At 48.5% G+C, this 20964-nt stretch overlaps 1 protein-coding gene across 1 annotated transcript in view; it reads left to right on the top strand.

The window, feature by feature from the left end:
• Positions 1-20964, top strand: part of LOC309660880 (uncharacterized protein C4orf50) — a 119634-nt gene that overhangs the window by 11605 nt on the left and 87065 nt on the right. The window contains exons 4-7 of the mRNA XM_082461951.1: positions 6847-6958; positions 8040-8167; positions 9618-12176; positions 19085-19258. Coding sequence (XP_082318077.1) covers positions 6847-6958; positions 8040-8167; positions 9618-12176; positions 19085-19258 — 2973 coding nt within the window. The remainder of the gene's footprint in view (positions 1-6846; positions 6959-8039; positions 8168-9617; positions 12177-19084; positions 19259-20964) is intronic.

Below are 20964 nucleotides of genomic sequence, written 5' to 3'. Positions count from 1 at the left end.
GACTTTGCTGGAGGCTGCTGAGCACAGTCCAAAGTCTCTCAAAAATTCCCTAAATTTCCCATAAAGTGTGGTCCCCAGCCAGTTCTGCCTCTATAGCATCTGGAGAAGCCAGCCTGTTATCAGATGAGCAGCGGAGGAAGCAGGGGCCCGTGGAATAGAAAATGCTGATCCTTAAACATGGGAGCCGTACACACTGGGGTGAGATGCTCATGCTCTAAAATGGCAGGTGGGACCCGGTATGGCCAGAAGCAGTGGGTTCTGCTGGGTGAAGGGGTAGCAGCACTTGCTGTCTTCTGAGTGTGTCAGAGTGAAGAGCCCATGGGAGCGTGAATGCAAGAGCCCTTTAAAGATGGAACACATGTCAGTTACCATTTCAGCATAGAGTGTCATGGGACGGTCACTGCTCCTGGCTTTTAGCAATCTAAAATGGCAGCCTGTGAGCATCCGGGCTGGGAGAGTGATATTAGCAAGGGCTTGCTTTGGCCGTCGGTGTCCTTTTCATCGTGGTTTGTGCATTTCCTGTGTGGCTTGCTCTCACTTCTGGAAAGTGGCTCCCATCCCCTTGCTGATGATCTCTCGGCACCAGGGTGACCAGCTTCTTGCTCCAGCCAGACGTTAGCAGTTCTCCCAGATGGAGACAAACAGGGCCGAGTTCCCCCAACTGGTGGGCCTGGAGCCTGCCCCTGCCTTCTAGGAGCCCCGGGAGCCTTGCCAGTCGTTTTATTTCTATGCCTCAATTTCCTTATTGAGCAAATAGAAACGTAGGTACTATGAGAGTTTCCTGGGGCTACCCTAGCAAAGAACCACAAACTGTGTGGTTTCAACAATAGTCCTGGAGGCTGGAACCCCGAGATCGAGGTGTGGGTAGGGTCGTTCCTTCCGAGGCCTGTGAATGAAGATCTGTTCCGGGCCTCTCTCCTTAGCTTGTGGGCGGCCGTCTTCTCCCTGTATCTCATTGTCTTCCTTCAATGCATCTCTGTGTCCAAATGTCCCCCTTTTATAAGGACACCAGTCATATTGGATTAGGGCCCACCCGAATGACCCCATCTTAACTTAATCAATTGTGTCTCTATTTCCAAATCAGGTCATGTTCTGAGGTCCTGGGGGTTAAGAGTCAACTTAGGAAGTTTGGGGGGGGACACAATTTAACTCATAACAAGTACCCTCCTGGATGCACCATTATGAGGCCCCATGAAACGGTAGAACTGTCAGTTCTATTTCCTTGATGTGCTTCTTCACCGGCTTCATGGGGGTACGAAACGATTCCTATATTTATGAGGGAGTCTTTGCACTAGACGCCATCTCTGGTGCTCTACATCTGTTGTCCACTCATTTTGTCCCTCAGCGACCTTCAAGGGAGGCACTATTTTACCCCCATTTTACAGATGAGGAAGTGGAGGCCCAGAGAGTCCCAGGGTCCCAGAGATATTAAGTGGTGGGGCAGGATTTGCGCCCCGGCAGGCTGACCCTGAGATGACCCTGTGAGTGCCATGCTCTGCTCCTCTGGTAACTAGTGGTCAGTGGGTCCCAAATCAGCATTTAACGGGTGCCGTACAACGAGGTGTACTCAGGCCTGAGCTTGGTACCAGGGCTGGGAAGTAAGACAAGACCCCTGCCTGCACGGGATGACAAGACTGCCTGGAGAAAGAGGGTGCAGACAGAGGAAGGGGGAAGGGGCCTGACAATCTGTGGGTCACTGTTGGGGATCTTGGTGTTTGGAATGGGGAACGGACCCAGGGCCACAGGGTATGTCAGAGTCTTCCAAACTGTCCTACTCTCAGAAGGCACTGACAGCCCCGACTCTGAGCACCTTGGAGTCGAAAAGGGCCACCTTGAAAGGAAGAAATCCTCCAGAGAGCGCGCTGGAGAGATGGGTAATGCCAGCCAGTCACCAGCTCATGGGGCAGCATGGCTTGCAATTTTAAAGTTAAAATGCTAGAATCTATTGATAACTGTAAAGCCAGATGGTGTCCCTCAGGTCTTGGTCTGGCCTGTGGCCATGGCTGTGCATGTATGAAGTTGTACTCAGTGTTCTGAGAGCATTGCATGCATGCATGCATGATTTCCCAAGGCTGACATTGCATTTCCAAAGGGGCAAGACCCAGAATGGTTAAGAGCCACGTGGCAGATCTTTAGCACCTTTCTCTGGATAACGGTGTAACCCCCAAATGATCTCTTTTCATAAGCCCCCAGCAGGTCCATCGCCTTGGGATCCAGCTCCACTTCCTAACCACGGCATTCAAGGCCCCAGCTGCTCTAGCTGCTGGCTCACTGACCACCCCTTCCTCCCACCTTGCCTGGCCACCCTGAGGTCCTGCAGGTCCCTAAATATGCCAGGCTCCTCCAGCCTGCTTACTTTCCCTGTGTCTAGAGACTTCTACTGTCTGCTCCCCACGGCCCCTTGGTAAACCCCTGCTTCTTTCTCTCCATTTGGTGAGAATGTCTGTTCCTCCAAGAAGACTTTCCTGATTTTACGTCAGCTCCTTCCCTCCTTGGTGCCCCCATCATGACATGACCCACCTCTGGTGACCCTAATTCTCACTGTGCTGGGCCTGGCTGCCCACCCCCCCCCAAAGCTGTGCCTTCATCGTCATCACCAACTGGGTCTGATTCAGCCATAAATCCCAGCCCCTGCCCACAGGCTGTGGAATACTTGGTGAGCAAGTGACTCAGTGAATAAATGGCCAAAAGAAGATATTTGCTCCATTGCCCATGGGAAATGGAAACTTCCAGCCGAAGGGACCAGCCTAAGATGGCAATACTGGGAAGTGAGGTATAGAAATTGGGAAACGAGAGGGAGGTCTAGCCCCAGGGAAGTGTGTATCATATTGAAAATCATTACAAATTATTAGGGTGCCTCCAACCCAAACCAGCCCCTTGGTTACATCTGATGTGTGTCATGGTGTGATTTATGGTGAGGGTAATCGTTATGAGAAGATATTTTATTTGATTCCTATTTATAAAGCACTTCCCCAAACAGGATCTCCTTGATACTGGGAGGTAGCCAGGCAAGGATCAGTGATTTTTGTCCCCAACCCCACAGAGGAGGCACATGCCTTGCCCGGGATCACACAGTTTATAGTTTCTAGAACAAGTTGCTTGGAGTCCAGGTCCCCAAAGGAACGGCCATTGCGAGGACAAACGCCCAACTCGGGGAGGAGTTTGGGGAAGGGGTCTCTGGTCAGAATCCCAGGTGAAAGAAAATTTAAGAGGACTCTGGTTTTCAAGAGAAGCAAAGCTATCTGCAGATGTGTCCAAATGCTTTTTAGCAAGCGTGCACTGGGCATCCTGTATGTTCCAGGCACCGTGCCGGCCACTGGGGCTGGGGAGGCGATCCCGCTCTTCAAAAGTTTGTAGGGGAGATAGACACAGGAGCAGAAAGGGCAATTTGGGTGATGACCGCTGCAGCAAGGGACACCCTGGGGCAGTGGCCCGTCCTGGAGGGTAACAAGGAGGCTCATATAAAGAGATTAAAAGTCACTCTCTTATAATGTCAGTGTCAGGCTGTCATCCCAGAGCTGAGACCCCGCTCCTTGTGACAGTGGCCTCGGGAATGCGGGCTGCTCAGGCCAGCTTCTCGGCCCCAGCGATATGAATAGAGCGACCCCTGGTGGCGGGTATGAGAATCTCTTCATTGTTTCCTGAGTCCAGGCAACCCCTTCCTGCTCAAAGCTTGCACCTGAGCAGAAGTGCCCGTTGCACATTTGTCACTCACTCCTGCAGCGAGCAAGGGCTTTAAAACAGTTTCGATAATGTCAAAAAACAAAACATAGGCAAAAGCCACGAACATACAAATAACATAAAAAGGAAATACAGATGGCCCGTGGTCTTACAAAAAAGGTCCATTACTTAAAAAAAAAAAAAATACGAATGAGCAAAACCTCAAGATTCCACTGTATTCTGAATATTTGTCATATATTAAAAGTACCTCAATACTGTTTATAGTTGGTAAATATTGGAAACAACCTAAATGTCTGATCAGAGGGACCTGATTTGGTAAGTGAAGGCATTCCTTACGTCAGAGATTATTCGGCAGCCCTAAAACACCACATTACAGAAGAAGTTGTGGAGAAATGATCCTTCGATACCACCACATGAAAAATGCACAACGCAAAAGTCAACATTTTGTAGAAACAGACTTTTGGAAGAATTTAAATGTCTATGCATAGAAACAAAGCCCAGAGGGATATATTTTCACACATTTGTCATATTTGTGTTTGGATATCACTGTATTCCTCATTTTCTTCTTTCAAAATAATTACACGTTAAAACTAAAGCCAAGTAAAGTTACAGGCAAATGCTCCTGTGAGTGTTGAAAAGCAGGGAGGGCTGGCAACACTGAGCAGAGGGGGGCAGGAAGGGGGAGAGAAGGCCCGGATCAAGTTCGGAGACCTGAGTTCAGGTCCTGTTCTCCCCCTGTGTGTGCTGTGTGACCTTGGACAAGTCACTCTCCCTCTCTGAGTATTGATTTCATCACTTGTGACATGAAGCGGGTATAGCGTCACCTCGGAAGTCCTCCCCTGGATGTTTGCTCCTCGAGGCAGGGGTCTGTGTGTGTTGCCCATGGCTGTGTCCCAGCCCCAGGACAAAGCCTGCCACATAGTAGGTGCTCAGAAAGTATTTGTTGAACTGAATGGAAGTCAACTTGGGTACTGGAGCAAAATCCAAATAGCAATGAACAGCAGAACGATGGTGGCCTTCGACACTGCCCTCCGCCTCCCCTTCATCTGTTCCCTCCTCCTTCCTTCTGCTTCTCTCTCTTGCTTGCTCTCATGTCTTTGAATTTCTGTCTCCCTTTTTGCATCCTATTTCCTCTCTTTTTTTTCTTTCTCATTTGCCTTCTCTCTCTTCCTTTCTCTTGTGCCTTCTCTCTCTCTCCATTTTTCTCATCTCCACCTCCTTCCAATAGCGATTTTAAGTTCTTGACAAAGGTGTTTAATTCTGATCAAGTGGGAAGCCAATGGAGAAAACCATGAGGTACCGCAAGGTCTGTGGGCAGAAGGCACCTGTGGCAGGTTGGCCGGGCCCGTCTGGATGCAGAGCAGGGCTGTGCCCAGACCCCTCTGGTTTTCATTGGTTTTGGCTGGGGCCCTGTTCTGGTACTTGTTAAAAGCTTCTGGGTGATCCTAAGGTGTGGCCAGGGTCTGGTCTCCCCTGGTCTCTGAGGAGAACTGGACAAGACACAGACTGTCGCACAGTAACTGGAAGGTCACAAACTTGGGGTATGAGGAGGAGATGCTGCGGTGAGGGAGGGGCTTCATTTGCGGGAGGCTCAGGGAAGCCTCATTAAGGATCCGGCCTTTAAGTAAGCCCAGAAGGGAGCAGCTGGGCCAGGCAGAAGGGTGGGGAGGAGAGGTGTAGGCAGCAGGTACTACGGGTGCAAGGCCCCAAGGCAGGAGGGAGAAGGGTCCATCCAAAGAGCAGAGATGGGTGTGGTGAGGCCGGGCAGGCAGGGGTTTTATCTTTCAGGGCTGTGGGAAGCATGGAAGGGTTGGAAACAGGAGGGCAACCTGACCCGGTTTCCATTTCAGTGCAATTGCTCGGCTGCCGAAGGGTGTGGAAAGGAAGAGCAGAGAGCCAGGGGCAGAGAGGGCTTTGCAAGGAGGCAGCCTGCCACCAGTACCCTTCCCAGGAGGATGCGCCAGGCAGGCAGGAAGAACCGCGTGCGCGGAGGCCAGCAGGAACCAGGGTGGGGGGACAAGGAGGCACTGAGAGAGGAAGCCAGGACCAGGAGGGTCAGGGGCTGCGGTGACAGCCCTGGACGGCCTCCCGTGCCTGACTGCAGCACAGGAGCTGATCCCGTGGACTGAGTGGGGGAGGTGAGGGGGGACTTGCAGGTCAGAGGGTCCCTGGCCGCTGCAGGAAGGATGGGAGGGGAAGCAGGAGGCCCAGTTAGTGGCCAACGCAGGGGTTTGCTGAGAGCAGGTGAGGACCTGGGGATGGGGACGGGGCATGACCTGTCCATTGCCGTTTCTCCCTCCCCTAGAAGAGCACCTGACCCACAGTAGGAGCTTAATAAACGTTTGCTGAATAAATGCACGGCGAGTCCGAAACGTCTGCCTTTCTGCAGGTTCTGTCTATCCATCCAACTGCCAAACCTTTATTAAGCACCTAGTGTGTGCCAGGCTGGAGTGACAGTGCGGACCGAATGAAGGCCAGTTTCCTTCCTGAGCGACCTCAGGTCTAGTGCGGGAGCAGGTGGGAAGCAAACAGCACCCCTTAGAACCGGGCTAGGCGTACCTGGGGCAGTGGGAACCTGCAGGAGACCTGTGCCCTGGCCCCTCGTGGTGGCGGCTGGAGCTGCAGTCAAGGTGCTGCCTCTAACGTGCTCTGCGGGGCGGGGGTGGGCGTTGGGCTAGGGAAGCTCCTTGCTGCACCCCAGCTTGCCTTTTGGGGTGCGATCCGGAGGAGGAGGGCGCCGCCTGGAGATGCGTGGCTGCGGCGTTTGGGGCCTGTGGACAGTTGAGGGACAGGACTGCCCGGAGGCTGGGGCAGCCTCCCACCTCGGGTGGATACAGAGGGAACTTCCGCACCGGAAGGAGAGGGGACTGGAGCCTTTGGTGCCACCTTGGGGGGCCCAGAAAAATCTTGGCTGAATGGACAGGCTCCTCATTGTCTGCTAAGTGGAGGCTGGCTGCTCACAGGAGGCAGTTGGGTTGGCAGGACCGAGAACGCAGGACCGAGAACGCAGGACCAGGGCCCTGCCCTCTGCTGTCCTCACCTGGGGAGGGGATCCGACTCCCTCCAGGGGTCCTTGGGAGGGACTTGGCTGGGACAGGCTTGGAGGGTCCCTTGCAACCAGGGACACTCACAGCTGTCTTGTCTTCTTGTGTTTTTTTCCTCAAGGGCGCGCTGGGCTGTGTTCAGGATGAATCGCTGCCCCTGCCCTGGGAGAAGGCTCCGGATGCCTGCGGAAACCGAGGCCCCGACGGGGCCCCTGGACCAAGGGGCTCGGCAGGTGCGTGGGGGGCCCCGCGTGGACATCCACTGACAGGCCAGCTCTCTTAGGACATCCTGATGACACAGCAGGGTGGCGGTCCCTGCTCCACAGACAGGAAGCTGAGGCTCAGAGAGGTAGTGTTGCTTGCTTGATGACACACAGCTGGGAAAGGTAGGAGCGGAGTCCACAATGCCCACGACAAGGTCTGTGACTTGGGCTCAACCCGACATTTAGGCTCACTCCCTCAGCCCTCAGAAGGGTGCCAACCAGGCGACGCATGTGCCCGCCTCAGGCAGCAGGGGTCCCTTCGGGGGGATTTGTCTTCGCAGAAGACCGTGTTGTGACCAGGAGCTGTTCTATTCCCCGCACCCGCCCCAGTGACAGCTCAGGTGTGAGACAAGTGTGAAGTCTGGGAGGTGCTGGGACCCCCTTATCCCTAAGTTGTCCCTAACGGGAACCAATATCTCTGCTAATAGTCTCGGGTGCAGCTTCCAGGGTCCCTGCTGCAAAAGCCACTGCACGCAGGGAGCCCCAAAGCCATGGTGTCCAACTGGCCGTCTGTGGTTTATGTACAGTTTTCCAAGGTGAAATTCAACTTAAGGATGAGGGGGTCAGTTATACCCAGCGGGGCTGTTGACCATCAAAGCTGACCTTTCCCCTCCATCCCATTTCTGGGGAACAGAGCTGACAAGTCAAACGAGCTCAGGTTTGTCCTTGGGGGAGGGGGCAGGGCGTGCCTGGCAAAGCCTGGGCATCAACACCTCTGTCTCCGTGCTGACTGTGAGGGGCTGGGGGCCAGGGATTCTGACCCTGTGTGACCGTGAGGGTGCGGGGCCAGGGAGATGTCGTGGGCTTTGTGGTCAGAAGAGGTGGCTTCCAGACCCGATTCTGCGGCTCATCAGTGGATGTCATTCCCCATCTCTGAGCCTGGGTTCTCACCTGACAGGCAGTGGTGGCCAGGAGGCCACTTTTAGAGGCTCAAAGACCCTGAGTCGTGAGAAGTGCTGTCTCATCCTAACAGCAGATGGCACTGCTGGTGGCAGTCATGGGAAAGCTCCTAGGAGGGTCTTCTTAACTCTCGGGTCCTGTCATTTCCCAGGCCAGCCCTCCGAGGGGCCCCGTGCCTGGGACTGCATCGGGGCTGGACAAGGCACCGCTGTCTTGATCCCAGGCCCGGAGACCAGGGACAAGCTCCCGGGAGACCTCGCAGGATCTGACCATGGACAGGTGAGGCCAGAGGCTTTCTGCATGCCTGGGGTGCCAGCTGGGTCTGATCAGCCCTACTGTGTGTGCTGCACAGTGTGGCCACCACGCAGAAGGTAGGAGAAGGAGGTAAAGAAGCTTGGGGTTTGGAAGAACATTCTGGAAATAATTGAGAGGGAGATTTGAGCCCTGGGTGGGGAGTGGGCAGGAAGGCTGTGTGCCCCAGCTGTGTGCCCAGACCCAGCTGCCACGTAGCAAACTTCATCTCATTGAAACCTCCCCGCCAGCGATGGGGCAGGAGCCATGACCCCTGTTCTGCAGAGGAAGAAGTCATGATTTCCCAAGGCTTCACAGCCCTCTAGGGGACTGGGGTCCTCATGTCTCCATAGCCCACACTCTGCACCACACTCTCCCCTACGGGTCAGGAGCCTGGTTCCAGCCAGCCCTGATGTGGTTCTGTGGTTCTATAGAAGGGGGGCCTTCCTTGCTCACCTACTTTCATTCATTCACCCCCTGCTCTGAGCCACTGCGTGGTGTGCTGTGTCACACCCAAAGTGGGAAAAGAGCCAAGAGCAGTCCCTGGGGTGGGGAGAGCTTCATAGAAAAGCTGGGGAAGTGGTTAGACAGACAGGAAACCAGGGATGGACAGCGAAAGGGCAGGCCAGGTGGGAAGACCCGCCAGGTAAAGGCGCTGAGGCTGGGAGCGCTGCGAGGTGGGAGTGGGGTCGTGGTCGCATGTGAGCCGAGGGCTCCTACTGAGCCTGGATGAAGCCAAGTTTCATCTCCCAGGCCTCGGCCCAGCCTGGGTTTGTTCTCTGAGTCGGGCCAGTCCTCCTCTCTGGTTCAGCTCATTGAATAAGTAAATATAAAAAGATATTCAAAAACTATCTATGAAACACCTCCTGTGTGCCCGGGACTATTCTAGGCAGATAGTCTACACCGTGCTGTCCACTAGAGCCTTCCGCAGTGCTGGCAATATTCTGCACCTGTGCGGTCCAGTGTAGTAGCCGTGAACCACGCGTGGCTTCTGAGCCCTTGAAACGTGGCTGGTGTGACTGCAGAACTGAGTGTTAACTTTCACTGAATTGCTTTAAATTGGAAGAGCACCATGTGGCCTGTGCGGCTACCGTATTGGACAGTGCAGGGCTGTGGGAGGAGTTAAACAATACACACACACATATCCTACATGATGTGAGCAAGGGGAGGGCGCCACAGAGGGAGGGAAAGGGGATGAATGGACAGACAGTGGTGCGAGAGGTCAGCAAGGCCTTTTTGAGGAAGTAACGTTTGAGCTGAGATGTTAATGAAGCCAGAGGGTGAGCCGTGGCGGGGGGCAGAGGCCCTGGAGTGCTAACAGACCTGGGGTGTTAGGAAGACCTGTATGGCTGGGTGAGGAGATGGGGTCAGAGAGGTGGGGAGAGGCTCTGTGGGGGAAGGGGCCGCTTCACCCCTTCTCCTCTCTTCCCTCCCCTAGTTTACTCCGGCTGAGCCCGACTTGGGTGAACAGACGCTCCTTCTCATCCGTGGCTGTCCCCCGGGTCAGGACATGGACGGCTCAGTCCTCCCGGCGGAGCTGGCCTGGATTTCAGAGCGGACGCTAGCAGCCACCCGGGCCCAGGTGTCCTTCCTCCCAGCGCGGACATCCACACGCCCTCCCTGGGGGCAGGCTGGGGACTCAGCTCCCCTGCCACTGCCGCGGCTGCTCCTGGAAGATTCCCCGGAAGAACTGCAAGCCCAGCAGGTGCTGGAGGCCAGGCCCCCGCCTGCTCCCTCCGCTGCAGGGCGCCCCAGCCGGGATCATCACCAGGCAAGGAGCCACGATGCCTCCCTCTGCCCGGAGTCCCCATGCACTTCAAATCAGCGATTTCCCAGCAGAGGGCCCAAGGATCTAAAAGACTCTCGCAAGGAGGGAGGAGGAGCCCCAGGGTGGAGACCGGAGATGCGGGGGGTGAGGAGGGCTGGGGGCAGGAAGGAGGACGACCTCGGTGACAGGACTCAGTCAAGTCAGGAAAGCCGTGAGAACCTGAGCCTGGAGGCTGGTGTCAGGGCCCCAGAGGGTGGACGGAACGAGAACGGGGCTTCTGAACCCCCGGCTGCAGCCTCCTGCCCTGGGCCCAGGAGGGAGCTTCCACTGCCCCTTCTTCAGGGGGAGGCCTCAGTGTCAGCGGAGGGTCCTGAATCCCTGAGCAGGAGGGGGCGGGGGGAAGGGCATGTCTGGAGCCTCCCAGAAGGAGGAGAAGAGGGAGAAGGAGGAGAAGGGGGAGGAGGAGGGCTTTCATCAGAGGAGGAGGAAGAGGCCGCCACAGCTGCCTTCTCCAGGGCCCACGGCACCAACGGGCCGCCTCCGGCTGGTGCTCAGCCCCTTGCAGAGCAGGACAGAGCCATCAGGAGAGTTCCGGGCAAGGAGGAAGACTACGTGTGGTCTGGAAATGCTCTGCTTCTCCCAGAGGAAAGCCCTGAGGACAAAGCACAGGAAGAGGAGGAGGAGGAGGGATTGTCGCATCTCCAAGGGTCCAGCCCGGGCCACAGGGATGTCCGGGAGGAGCCTGGCTTCGAGGACTGTGAGGCCAAGGAAATGCTTTTCCTACCGCAGGAGGGAGGTTTGCCACCGTCTCCTAGATTGGCTTTATGGCCCGAGGGGGCCCGACCTACCAGTCACTCCCGGGCTCTGAGCAAAGGCCGTGAGGGATCTGCGTTAAAAATAGAGGAATTTGAAGAGGAGATGGAGGCTTGTTTCCAACAACTCTCCTTCCTGAAGCCTGGGAGTGGGGGGCATGGCCGGAAAGCCTCCTCGTTGGCAGGAGAGAACTGGAGCTTTGCTCGGAGATGGCACAGCTGCCAGGAGGACGCGTATCCTCAGCAGACTTTGGCAAACCAGGATTTGGATATTGGTTATGCCGAGGAAGCAAACCCCGAGGAGTCTGGTGAGGACGTTAAGCCGGGAGAGACTGAGGCCCTAGGAGCTGGCGAAGTTCTTCCAGGGCCGGTGCTGGATTTGGTCAACCTGAGCCCGGGCCCTCCAGAGGGGCCCTCCGAGAGGGGTCGGAACCAGCTCTCGCAGCAGGCGAGAGCCCTCGAGAGAGCGAGGAAGAGGTTTCGTCAGCTCATTTCTGGATTGAAGAAGGAGAGAAGCAAAGTTTTACGTGACAACGCCAAGCTTCAGGGAGATCAGGAGCGATGCCACAGAAAACTGCGTGTCCTGGAAAAAGAGAGGGAGAGGAATGTGAAAAAAATATCCGCGCTCAAACAGGATAACGGCGTGCTGTTAGGAGACATCTCTCACGTAAAGAGGGAGCTGGACCAGTACGTGCAGGTCATTTCTGACCTTGAAGACTGTAACCGGAAAAGTTACTGCAAAATTTCTGAGCTCGAAGAGGAAAACGAGAGATTGAAAGGGCACCTTGGGCAGCTCCGGAAAGCCATGTCTGCGAGCATCCGAAAATCCAAAGGCGTGATGGAGTGCATCACCCTGGAAAACTGGGAGCTCAGTGCACTGATTTCGGAGCTTGGGGTCAGTTATAAAGAGCTGATAAAGGATACAGTGCTGGGAATAGAAGACATGATGCAGGCCTTCAGGGGGGAGAATGAACACCTCCTACAAAGGATCCGAGTCCTGGAGGGGGAAGTCGTGTCGGGGAGCAGCACAGATGAGGGACTTTCGGTGAGAGCAGAGGAGTATATCCAGGGAAGAAACACGATGGCGGTGGACCAGGTGAATGCTGTAGAAAGGGGGGTGCAGGTGACTCAGCTTTCAGGGCAACTGACTGCAAGGGGCCCTGGGCCACCCTCGGAGCAGGAAATGGGTGTGGCTGGAGGGTGGACGGGACCTTGTTTAGGCCTGGAGAATTCCAGGTGCGGTGCTGATTCTCCTGCTACATCACTGGTCTGGGGAAATGCCGCAGGATCCAGTGCCCTGCAAGGAAACACCGATGGGGCAGGAGTGAAAGAAGCGCATTTGGAGAAAGACGACAAAAGACCACAGTGTTCTGCAGACCAAGGGCGAGCTCTGAAGTCCCCACGCAGTGGCCCCCGGGTAGGTTGACTCTGTATGGCTGTTTAATCATCTTGCTGACTTATAGCACCGACCACACCCTTTACTACCATGTCCTCCAGCAGCCCTAAGAGGGAGGAACAGTCACCACCCCCATTTCCCAGATGAGAAAACGTAGGCACAGAGAAGTTAAGTGACTTGCCCAGAGTCACACAGCTAGGAGGGGTTGAGCCCAGACTCTACCTGGGCAGTCAGGCTCCAGAGTCTTTATTCTTACCCTGGACAAGATAATGCGAGTCTGCCCCTCTGCTCAGGCTGTTCAAATTGGTATCTGGTGGGACATGGAGTGGGTGTTTACACTTTAAGATTAGAGCTTTTACTTTCAGACCAAGGAGTTTTTCAAGCAGCTCAAGTTATAATTCTGCACATTGAGTCTTTTTTTTTTTGGTATTTATGTATTTATATTGAGATATAATTGATATCTAACACTGTGTAAGTTTAAGATGTGCAATGTGTTGAGTTGATACATTTTTATATTGCAATCTGATTACCACCATAGCTTTAGCCAACACCTCTATCACACTGAATACTGGGTCTTGAAAGGAGAGAGCAGTGGGCTTTAGAACTCAGTCAAACAGGGTTCAAACCCAGCTCTGTGCTGACTACATCCGTGACTTCTCTGAGTTGTTTTCCTCATCTGTGGACAATGCTCGACTTTCAGGACTGCTAGGATGAAATTTATTTTTCCAGTGGTCTTGAATGTGTCTGTAGGGTATTTAGTGTTGAGTCCTTTGTATATATTCATATCCGATCTCTCTGCCTCTCTGTCTCTGTCTCTGTCTCTCTCTCTTTCTCTCCAATTTTATCAGTCATTTCACAGGATCATTTTTTGGTTTTATTGATGTTCTTTATTGTATGTCTGTATTTTATTTCATTGGTTTCTTCTAATATCTTCATTGTTTCCTTTCTTCTACTTTCTTTTGGTTTAATTGGCTGTTCTTTTTCTGGCTTCTTGTGTTGAAAGTTTGGATCATTGATTTTCAACTGTTCTTCTTTTGTGATTTATGCATTTAAATCTATGCATTTCTCTCTAAGCACTGTTTCTAGTACAACCCACACATTTTGATAAGTTGTACTTTTTATGTCTGTTCAGTTCAAAGTTTAGCTTCTAATTTCTATTGTAATTTCTTCCTTGACCCATGGGTTACTTAGAAGTGTGTTGTTGAATTTCCAAGCATCTGTAGAATTTTTTAGTTATATTTTTGCTATTGATGTCTAGTTTTATTTCATTGTTGTCAGAAAACATACACTATATTATTTTAATCTTGAAATTTGTTGAGATTTTTTTCATTGACCATGTTATGGTCTATTTTGGTAAATATTCTATGTGCCCTTGCAAAGAATGAATATTCTGCAGTTGTTGAGTATTAATTAGGCCAAGCCGATTAATTATGCTAATCAAATCTTCAATATCATTACTGATGTATGGTCTATTCGTTTTGTCATCTACCGAGATGGCTTTTGAAATCTCCAACTCTGAGTGTGCATTTGTTTATTTCTTCTTTTTTGTTACGTTAGTTTTGATCCATATGTTTTGAAATTATTTATTAGATATGCATAGATCTAGGATTATGATGTATTCCTGGTGAATTGATTCTTATCATGATGAAATGTCTCTCATTATCTCTCACATTTCTTGCCCTAAAGTTGACTTTGTCTGATATTAAAGTACCACATCAGTTTCTTTTCATTGGTATTTTCATGGTATATAACTTTTTCACACCATCCATCTTTTTGTTTTCGAGCTATCAGTATCTTTATATTTAAAGTATGTTTCTTAGAAACAACATATGGCTGTTTTTGTTTTTTTTTAAACCTAGTTCAGTTTGATATCCTCTGCTTTTTAGTTGGAGTGTTTGGTCCATTTACATTTCATATACATAATGGTGTAATTGGCTTTATGTTTACCTTCTTGCTATTTCTTCTATTTGTTCTGTTCTCTTTTCTTTTATTCCTTCTTTCTGCCTTTGTTTTTGGTATTAGTAAACTATTTTCTATTATTCCATTTCCTTCTCTATTAGTTTATTTTGTTATACATTTTAATGTCATTCTTTTAGTGGTTACCCTAGAAATTTCAAAATGTATGTATTAATTATTAAAATTTACTTTAAATTAGTACTTTTACCATGTCTCAGATAATTCAAAAATCTTTCAATAGTTTGCTCCATTTTTTCCTTTTCATCCTTTTCATTGTTTATTTTTGTCAACTACGTTACTTCTATGTATATATACCTTACAAAGTGCTATTACTGTTGTTGTTTTAAACACTCAATAATCTCTTATGTTTATTCATATCTTTCTACATTCTTGTGCTGTTCATTCTGTCTTCTACTTCTGTGGATCTGTCTTACATCCACCTGAAGAACTTTGTTATTTCTCGCTGGTGATGAATTCCCTCAAATTTCTTTTTATGAAAACAATTTTTCAATTCTACTTTTAAAAGATTTTTTTCCCTCTGGATTCAGAATTTTAGATTGGAAGATATGTTTCCCTCTTTTGACACTTTAAAGATCTCATTTCATTGTCTTCTGGCTCTCACAGTTTCTTTTCAGAAATGGGATAATATGTCTTTTTTTCCCCTGAAAGAAATGTGTCATTTTACCTCAGACTACTTTAAAGATTTGTTTTTCATCTTTGGGTTTTGGCAGTTAGACTATGATGTGTTTGCATGAGGTGTTATTTATGTTTACCCTGCTTGGTTTTTCTGAGCCTCTTGAAACTGTGGAGTCATATCTTTAATCAGATTTGGAAAATTCTTGGCCATTAGTTCTTCAAATATTTTGTTCTTTTCTATTTTTCTCTCCTCTCCTAAAAACCCAGACATTTTTTTCACTTTATCCCACATCTTTTGGAACTGTTCTATTTTTTTCTCTTTGTGTATCAGTTTGAATTTTCTATTGACCTGTCTTTTTGTTTACTGAATGTTCTGCTGTTCAGTTCTGCTGTGTTCTGTCTTCTAATAAACCCATCCATTAATTTCATTTACTGTATTTTGCAGTAGCATATCCATTTTATCCTTTTTAAAGAGATTCTGATTCTCTGTTGAAATACTCCACATTTTCATTCATTTTTTTCTGTCTTTTCCTATGTTGTTAAAAAATATAATCATAGTTATTTTGAAAGTCTTGTCTGCTAACCCCAATATCTAGATTATCTCTGAGTCTGTTTCTATTGGCTATTTTATTTCTTGGTTAAGGCCCACTTTTCTGCTTCTTCATGTGACTAGTAATTTTTTTTAAAATGTTGGACATTATGTGGAACGTGTAGAGATTCCTGCTTATTAGCTTCCTCTAAAGCATGTTGAGTAAGTTTTGTTCTGGTAGGTCACTGAATGATCAGCAGACCATTATTCCTGTGCAGGTCTACTTCAGTTTTCCCCTCAGTACCAGGGCTTGATTTTACTCCTCAAGTGTGGTCCTTGCTTCTAGGACATGGCCTTTCAGTGGTATCAACTGAGTTCCCAGAGCATTCACCAAAGACGCTCCACTTTGGCTAAGCCAGAACTTTGCTATCTTTGTAGCAGTGTGTGACCTCCAAAATCTCTTTAGCAATGGATCTCCCAGCTGCTGTTCTCTGCTAGGCCTCAGAGTCTTACACTATGTTGCACCACGTATGATTCAGCCAAGGACCCAAGGGTATTTCTAGGACAGTGTCTGGATTTCTTCTGTGCGGCTCACCTCTCTCTGTTGCTTTGTCCCACAAACCCCAGCTGTCATAGCAGCCCTGAACCCCAGTCTCTGATTCCACTTAGCAGGACCACCATGTTCAGCGTGGGATCTGTTTCCCTGAACCATGGTTTGGAAAATGTTCCAGGGACAATGTAGAGCTCACCTTGTTGTGCATCCTTTTTCTCATAGATTGTAGCCCTGCATTGGCTGCCATTTAATGCCTGCAAAGAGTTGTTTTTATGTAGTTCCCTCATATCTTGTCAAATCCCAGCTAGTAAGACCTGGTGGGAACTAAAACCCTGAGGAGGTGAATTTCAAGCTGAGAGTCTCAAGGTTTGAAAGGAGCAGCGAATGAAGAACATTCCAGGCAGAGGGAGAAGCAAGTGGCCAGCCTCTGAGGCAGGAATGAGCCTAGCTTGCTGAAAAGCAGAAAGTAGCCAGCGTGGCTGGATCGCGGTGGGCATGGGTGGGGCGTGGTATGAGATGAGGATGGAAAAGTTGTCATGAGAAAGATCACGGAAGGCCTTGTAGGCTCTGGTTTTGATCACTTCCAAATGCGGTGGGAAACTATTGGAGGGTTTTCAGCAGGACAACATGATTAAATTTCTGTCGTAAAAAGATGCAATCTTTGATGCTGTAAAGACACAGGGAGGACACAGGGAGAAGAGTCAAGAGGATTTTTGCCAAGAGATGATGCTAGAATAGAGGAATTTGGAATTGTTTTTAAAAACTAGAGGATTCCAGTTAAAAACTGGAGTTAGAATCAATGGGATTTGTTGATGGACAGGAGGCAGAGGGCGAAGAAAGCTTCCTGTTTCCCTTGTCCCAAGTTACAAACCTGATCATGTTTTTATTTGCTTAAAATAAAAACCTTAAACCCTCTGGGTCTTCCTGTCACACTTGGTATGAAGTCCAGACTCCTTTTGGTGAGTTATAAACTGGCCCCTGGGGAGCTTCCGCTGTTGCTGGATTCATTCCCTGGTCTCTGCGCTCCTAGTTCCTCAACCCGCCCCTCCCACACCCCAGCTTTCTCCTGAGAACTGCTGCTCACCATCCAGGTCTCATTTTAGGGCATCTCCTCCCAATCCCCCAGGATGGATTCAGTGCAGAGGCAACTCATGCACATCTCTCCCCAACTCCGCTTTCAGTGGTGCCATTTTGGTAGCTTGCAGTTGGCCATGATGGTATTTAAACCACGGAAACCAGCAAATGCTACACATCCGTGTGCCCCTCCCTCCCTGGAGAGTGGTTGTTATGCATTCACCACACACCGCTGGGTGGCGATGGATGCCTTTGATTTAGTGCTTCCCTTAGGCTCCGGCGGCCTCCTGGCTTCCCCTCACCACTCTGTGCTAGTGGCTTATTTCTGCGTCAACCTCCCCCGCCAGACAGAGCTCCCCGAGGGCTGTGTTCCCCAGGGCTCCCAGCCCAAGTGCAGCCTGTGGCTAGAGCACGTGCCTCTGAGGTCTCTTAGGGAGCAAGTGAGTCATGGGCCGTTCACAAGGGTCACTGAGTGGGGCAGTGACCGGCCTCCATCCCACACTTTTGTTCTCTTTAGAATAATGTCCTGTGGATGCTCTCTTAGGACCCTGGGATGAAGCCCAAATCACCGCAGAGGAGAGAGGCAGCAAAGGCACCAAACTTCCCAGAAAGGCCAAGTTGTTTTGCAAGTCTTGGAGCTGGATCTCACGGAACCATTCGGAGCACGCATCTGTTTTTGACAGGGCCCAGCCTGTGAATCTCAGGCCCACAGTCTGTGAATTTCTATTAACTAAAACAAAAACACATAAACACATTCTGCTATCGTATTCCTTGCTTACAAGGGAGAGGCCTGATCGGCCACTGAGCCACCTTGACTCTGCTCTCTCTGTCTCCCTTCCATCTTCTCTCTCCTCCCCCTCCTGCCAGCTCACACCCAGGTCAGGAACACGTGGAAGAGATCATCTCTGTGGGCTTTCAATTCCCGGGGTGGCTGCTTTCAATGAAAGCTAGACTGCCAGGGCCGGGAGCAAAGGCATTTGAGACATCTCTGAGTTTCTGGGACCCCGGACACATTGCAATTGGAACTTTTACTATTAGCAGGGCTGCTCCTTCCCAAGGCCACCTTAGTAGCATGAATCAAGAGCTTAATGATGCTCAGGGCCTTGACATAGAAATTCCCCTCTGATGATCTCAGGGGAAGAACCAGAGGTGTGTCAGATAAGGCTTTCTATCACAGCCCCAATTATAGCATCAGTATATTAGAATAATCTGAGCGTTCAACATGCCACAGAATACTGCGTAGATACTAACAACAGGGTTTTTGACATTATTTAATGATATGGAAAAATGACCATGACGTGGTATTAAGGGAGAAAAACAGGATACAAAAGATATATATGGCATATACATGTATATAGAAAAAAATATGTGGGGATGTGTGTGTGTGTATATATATGTATGTATATATATCCACGTATATATACATATATATGCATGTTTATGTATATGTATGTATACGTTATTAAAAAATGAAAATTTAGAGTCCAGAGCCACTGGGGGCAGTAGCGTCACTGCCATGTGACCACACTTCCCAGGGTGATAAATCAGCCTCTTCTTTCTCACTTTCTGCCCTCCCAGAAATTCCCTATTTGATGTTCATATGAAACCCACTCGTGTTTGACCCAAGAAGGGTGAAAGGCTATTTTGTACTGATTTAAGAAGAGTGTTTTGGGAAAATGCAGTATATTCTGTTTCATAGAAATATATGAAACTTTAGTGTAATAAGCATCTCATAATTGGATTTGAACACTAAATTTCATTCATCATACTGTGTTTCAGTATAATGGTGACTGATGTCTATTAAAACAGACTCTGGAATACCATGCCATTTCACATATTTTTCATGTGTGAAAAAAATTTTTTTTTGAAAATAACATTCTAGAATGCTATTCTGTGATTCCCTAGACCCTCTCCAACTCTCCCACTCAAGGGTAAGGGCACCTGGGTAAGGGCATAGCAGAAAGACTGAAAATATAAGATAATATATGGATAATAATGATGTTTATGCTGGCTAATAGTTTTTGGAGTGATCTCTGTTACTTTATTTTGTGGAATTTATTGACTATGAGAAACATGTAAGCAGGAGAACAAATTAAGAAGGAAAACGGGTACTGTCTGTTGGCTAAGGCAAATTACTTGGAAGATAAGCTAAGAATTGCAGTCAAATCTGTGATTCCACAGCTCCAGGACCCTGAAGCTGAGGCTTCCAAGGAGGACCTCAGGCTGTGCGTCAGACAACTTCATCACCAAGTGCTGACCCTGCAGTGCCAGCTCCGAGACCAAGGGTCTGCACACCAGGAGCTGCAGGCTTCTCGAGATGAGGCTGCCCGTCTCCGGCGTGAGCTCAAGGACAAGGTAGGCTGGGCCCACGCTTCCCTTTCCCGCCTGAAAACCAATGTTCCCTCACTTGGGAAAGTTTTGAGAGTAGAAAAAAGAAGTAGGTAAAATCTCACTGGCCCTTTCCCGCAGTTTGTAAGTATTTATTAGATTTTGAAAGTGCAGAGCGGTATAGGGAAGAAAAACCAGCCTGGAATCCCTCCATCCAGGTAACCTTTGTTAGATCTAAAAATAATAATACATGTGTATGGCTTTTTAAAAAGTCAAATAGTTTTTTAAATGTTGCATAAATAAAAGTCCTTTCTCTGTAAGGAGGGAAGTGGGTGTGAATATAAAAGAGCAACAAGAGAGGTCCTTGTGGAGTTGGAACGGTTCACTATCTTGTCTGTGGTGGTGGAGACACAAGCCTACATAGGTGATAAAATTGTACAGAACTTGGTACACACACACACACACACACACACACACACACACACACACACACAAACGTACACAGGAGAGATCCGAATAAGAATGGTGGATTGGGATTAGCAGATGCAAACCATTATATACAGGATGGATAAACAACAAGGTCCTACTGTATAGCCCAGGGAACTATATTCAATATCCTGTGATAAACCATAATGGAAAAGAATACGGAAAAGAATATATATATATATGTATATATACATATATATACATATACATATATATATATATATATCTGCATCACTTTGCTGTATAGCAGAAATTAACACAACATTGTAAATCAACTATACTTCAATAAAATAAATCTTTAAAAAAAGAATGGTGGATTGTATCCACATCAATACCTGGTTGTAATATACTATAGTTTTGCACAACGTTCCCATTAGAGGAAACCAGGCAAAGTATACAAGGGATCTCTCTGTATTATTTTTTTAAACTGTGTGTAAATCTAAAATTATCTCAACCTTTAAAAAATGCAGAAAAATATAGTCCTTTCTCCCCCCTCAACCCCAACTCCTTCTAACTTACATTTTTTTCAACCCTATCTACCCACATTCAGTACGTGTGTGTACATATATGAAATCATACCATACAGAAACATTCTGCATCTTGCTATTATCATTTAATAAAAAATTTTGGTGATATTTCCATATCAACACATGCAAACTGAACTTCATTATTTTAAACTCTTGCATATTATTTTTCAAGAGACCAAACCCTAACTTCCTTAACCAATTCTTTGTTTATGGAAATCTAAATTGTTTCTGTTACTTTGCTTTACAAACGAACATTTTATACATTTTATACATCTGTCTCGGGATATGTTTCTGCTACATCCTAGTGAAAGAGTTACTGGGTCAAAGGCTATGTACATAATTAACTTTGATCTATAATGGCAAATAACCCTCCAAAATGTTGTATCATGTATACTCCCACCAGAAATAAATGAGTGTATTTGTTTGGCTACAACTTGTTACCCTGAATCATATCACACTTTACATTTTTTTTGGCAAAGCGATGGGTGAAAATACACTATCAACATTTTGGAGTGATTTCCGACTCCTTCTTATGCATTCTATGTATAATTGAATATACTGTACATGGAGTTTTATGTCCTCTGTCCATGTTGCTTCATAGCCTTTTTGTCCCTTATTTTTTGGACTGTGCAGTAATCTATGAGGTGGATGTGATTTCTGTTCCCCTACTGTTGGATCTATACTTATTTCCATTAATTTATATATCATTGTTTATATACA

Source organism: Balaenoptera physalus, assembly GCF_965194825.1.
Source record: "Balaenoptera physalus genome assembly, chromosome: 5".
Classification (NCBI taxonomy): Eukaryota; Metazoa; Chordata; class Mammalia; order Artiodactyla; family Balaenopteridae; genus Balaenoptera; species Balaenoptera physalus.
The sequence above is the reverse complement of the archived record's forward strand: the minus strand, read 5'-3'. Positions and strand labels throughout refer to the sequence as shown.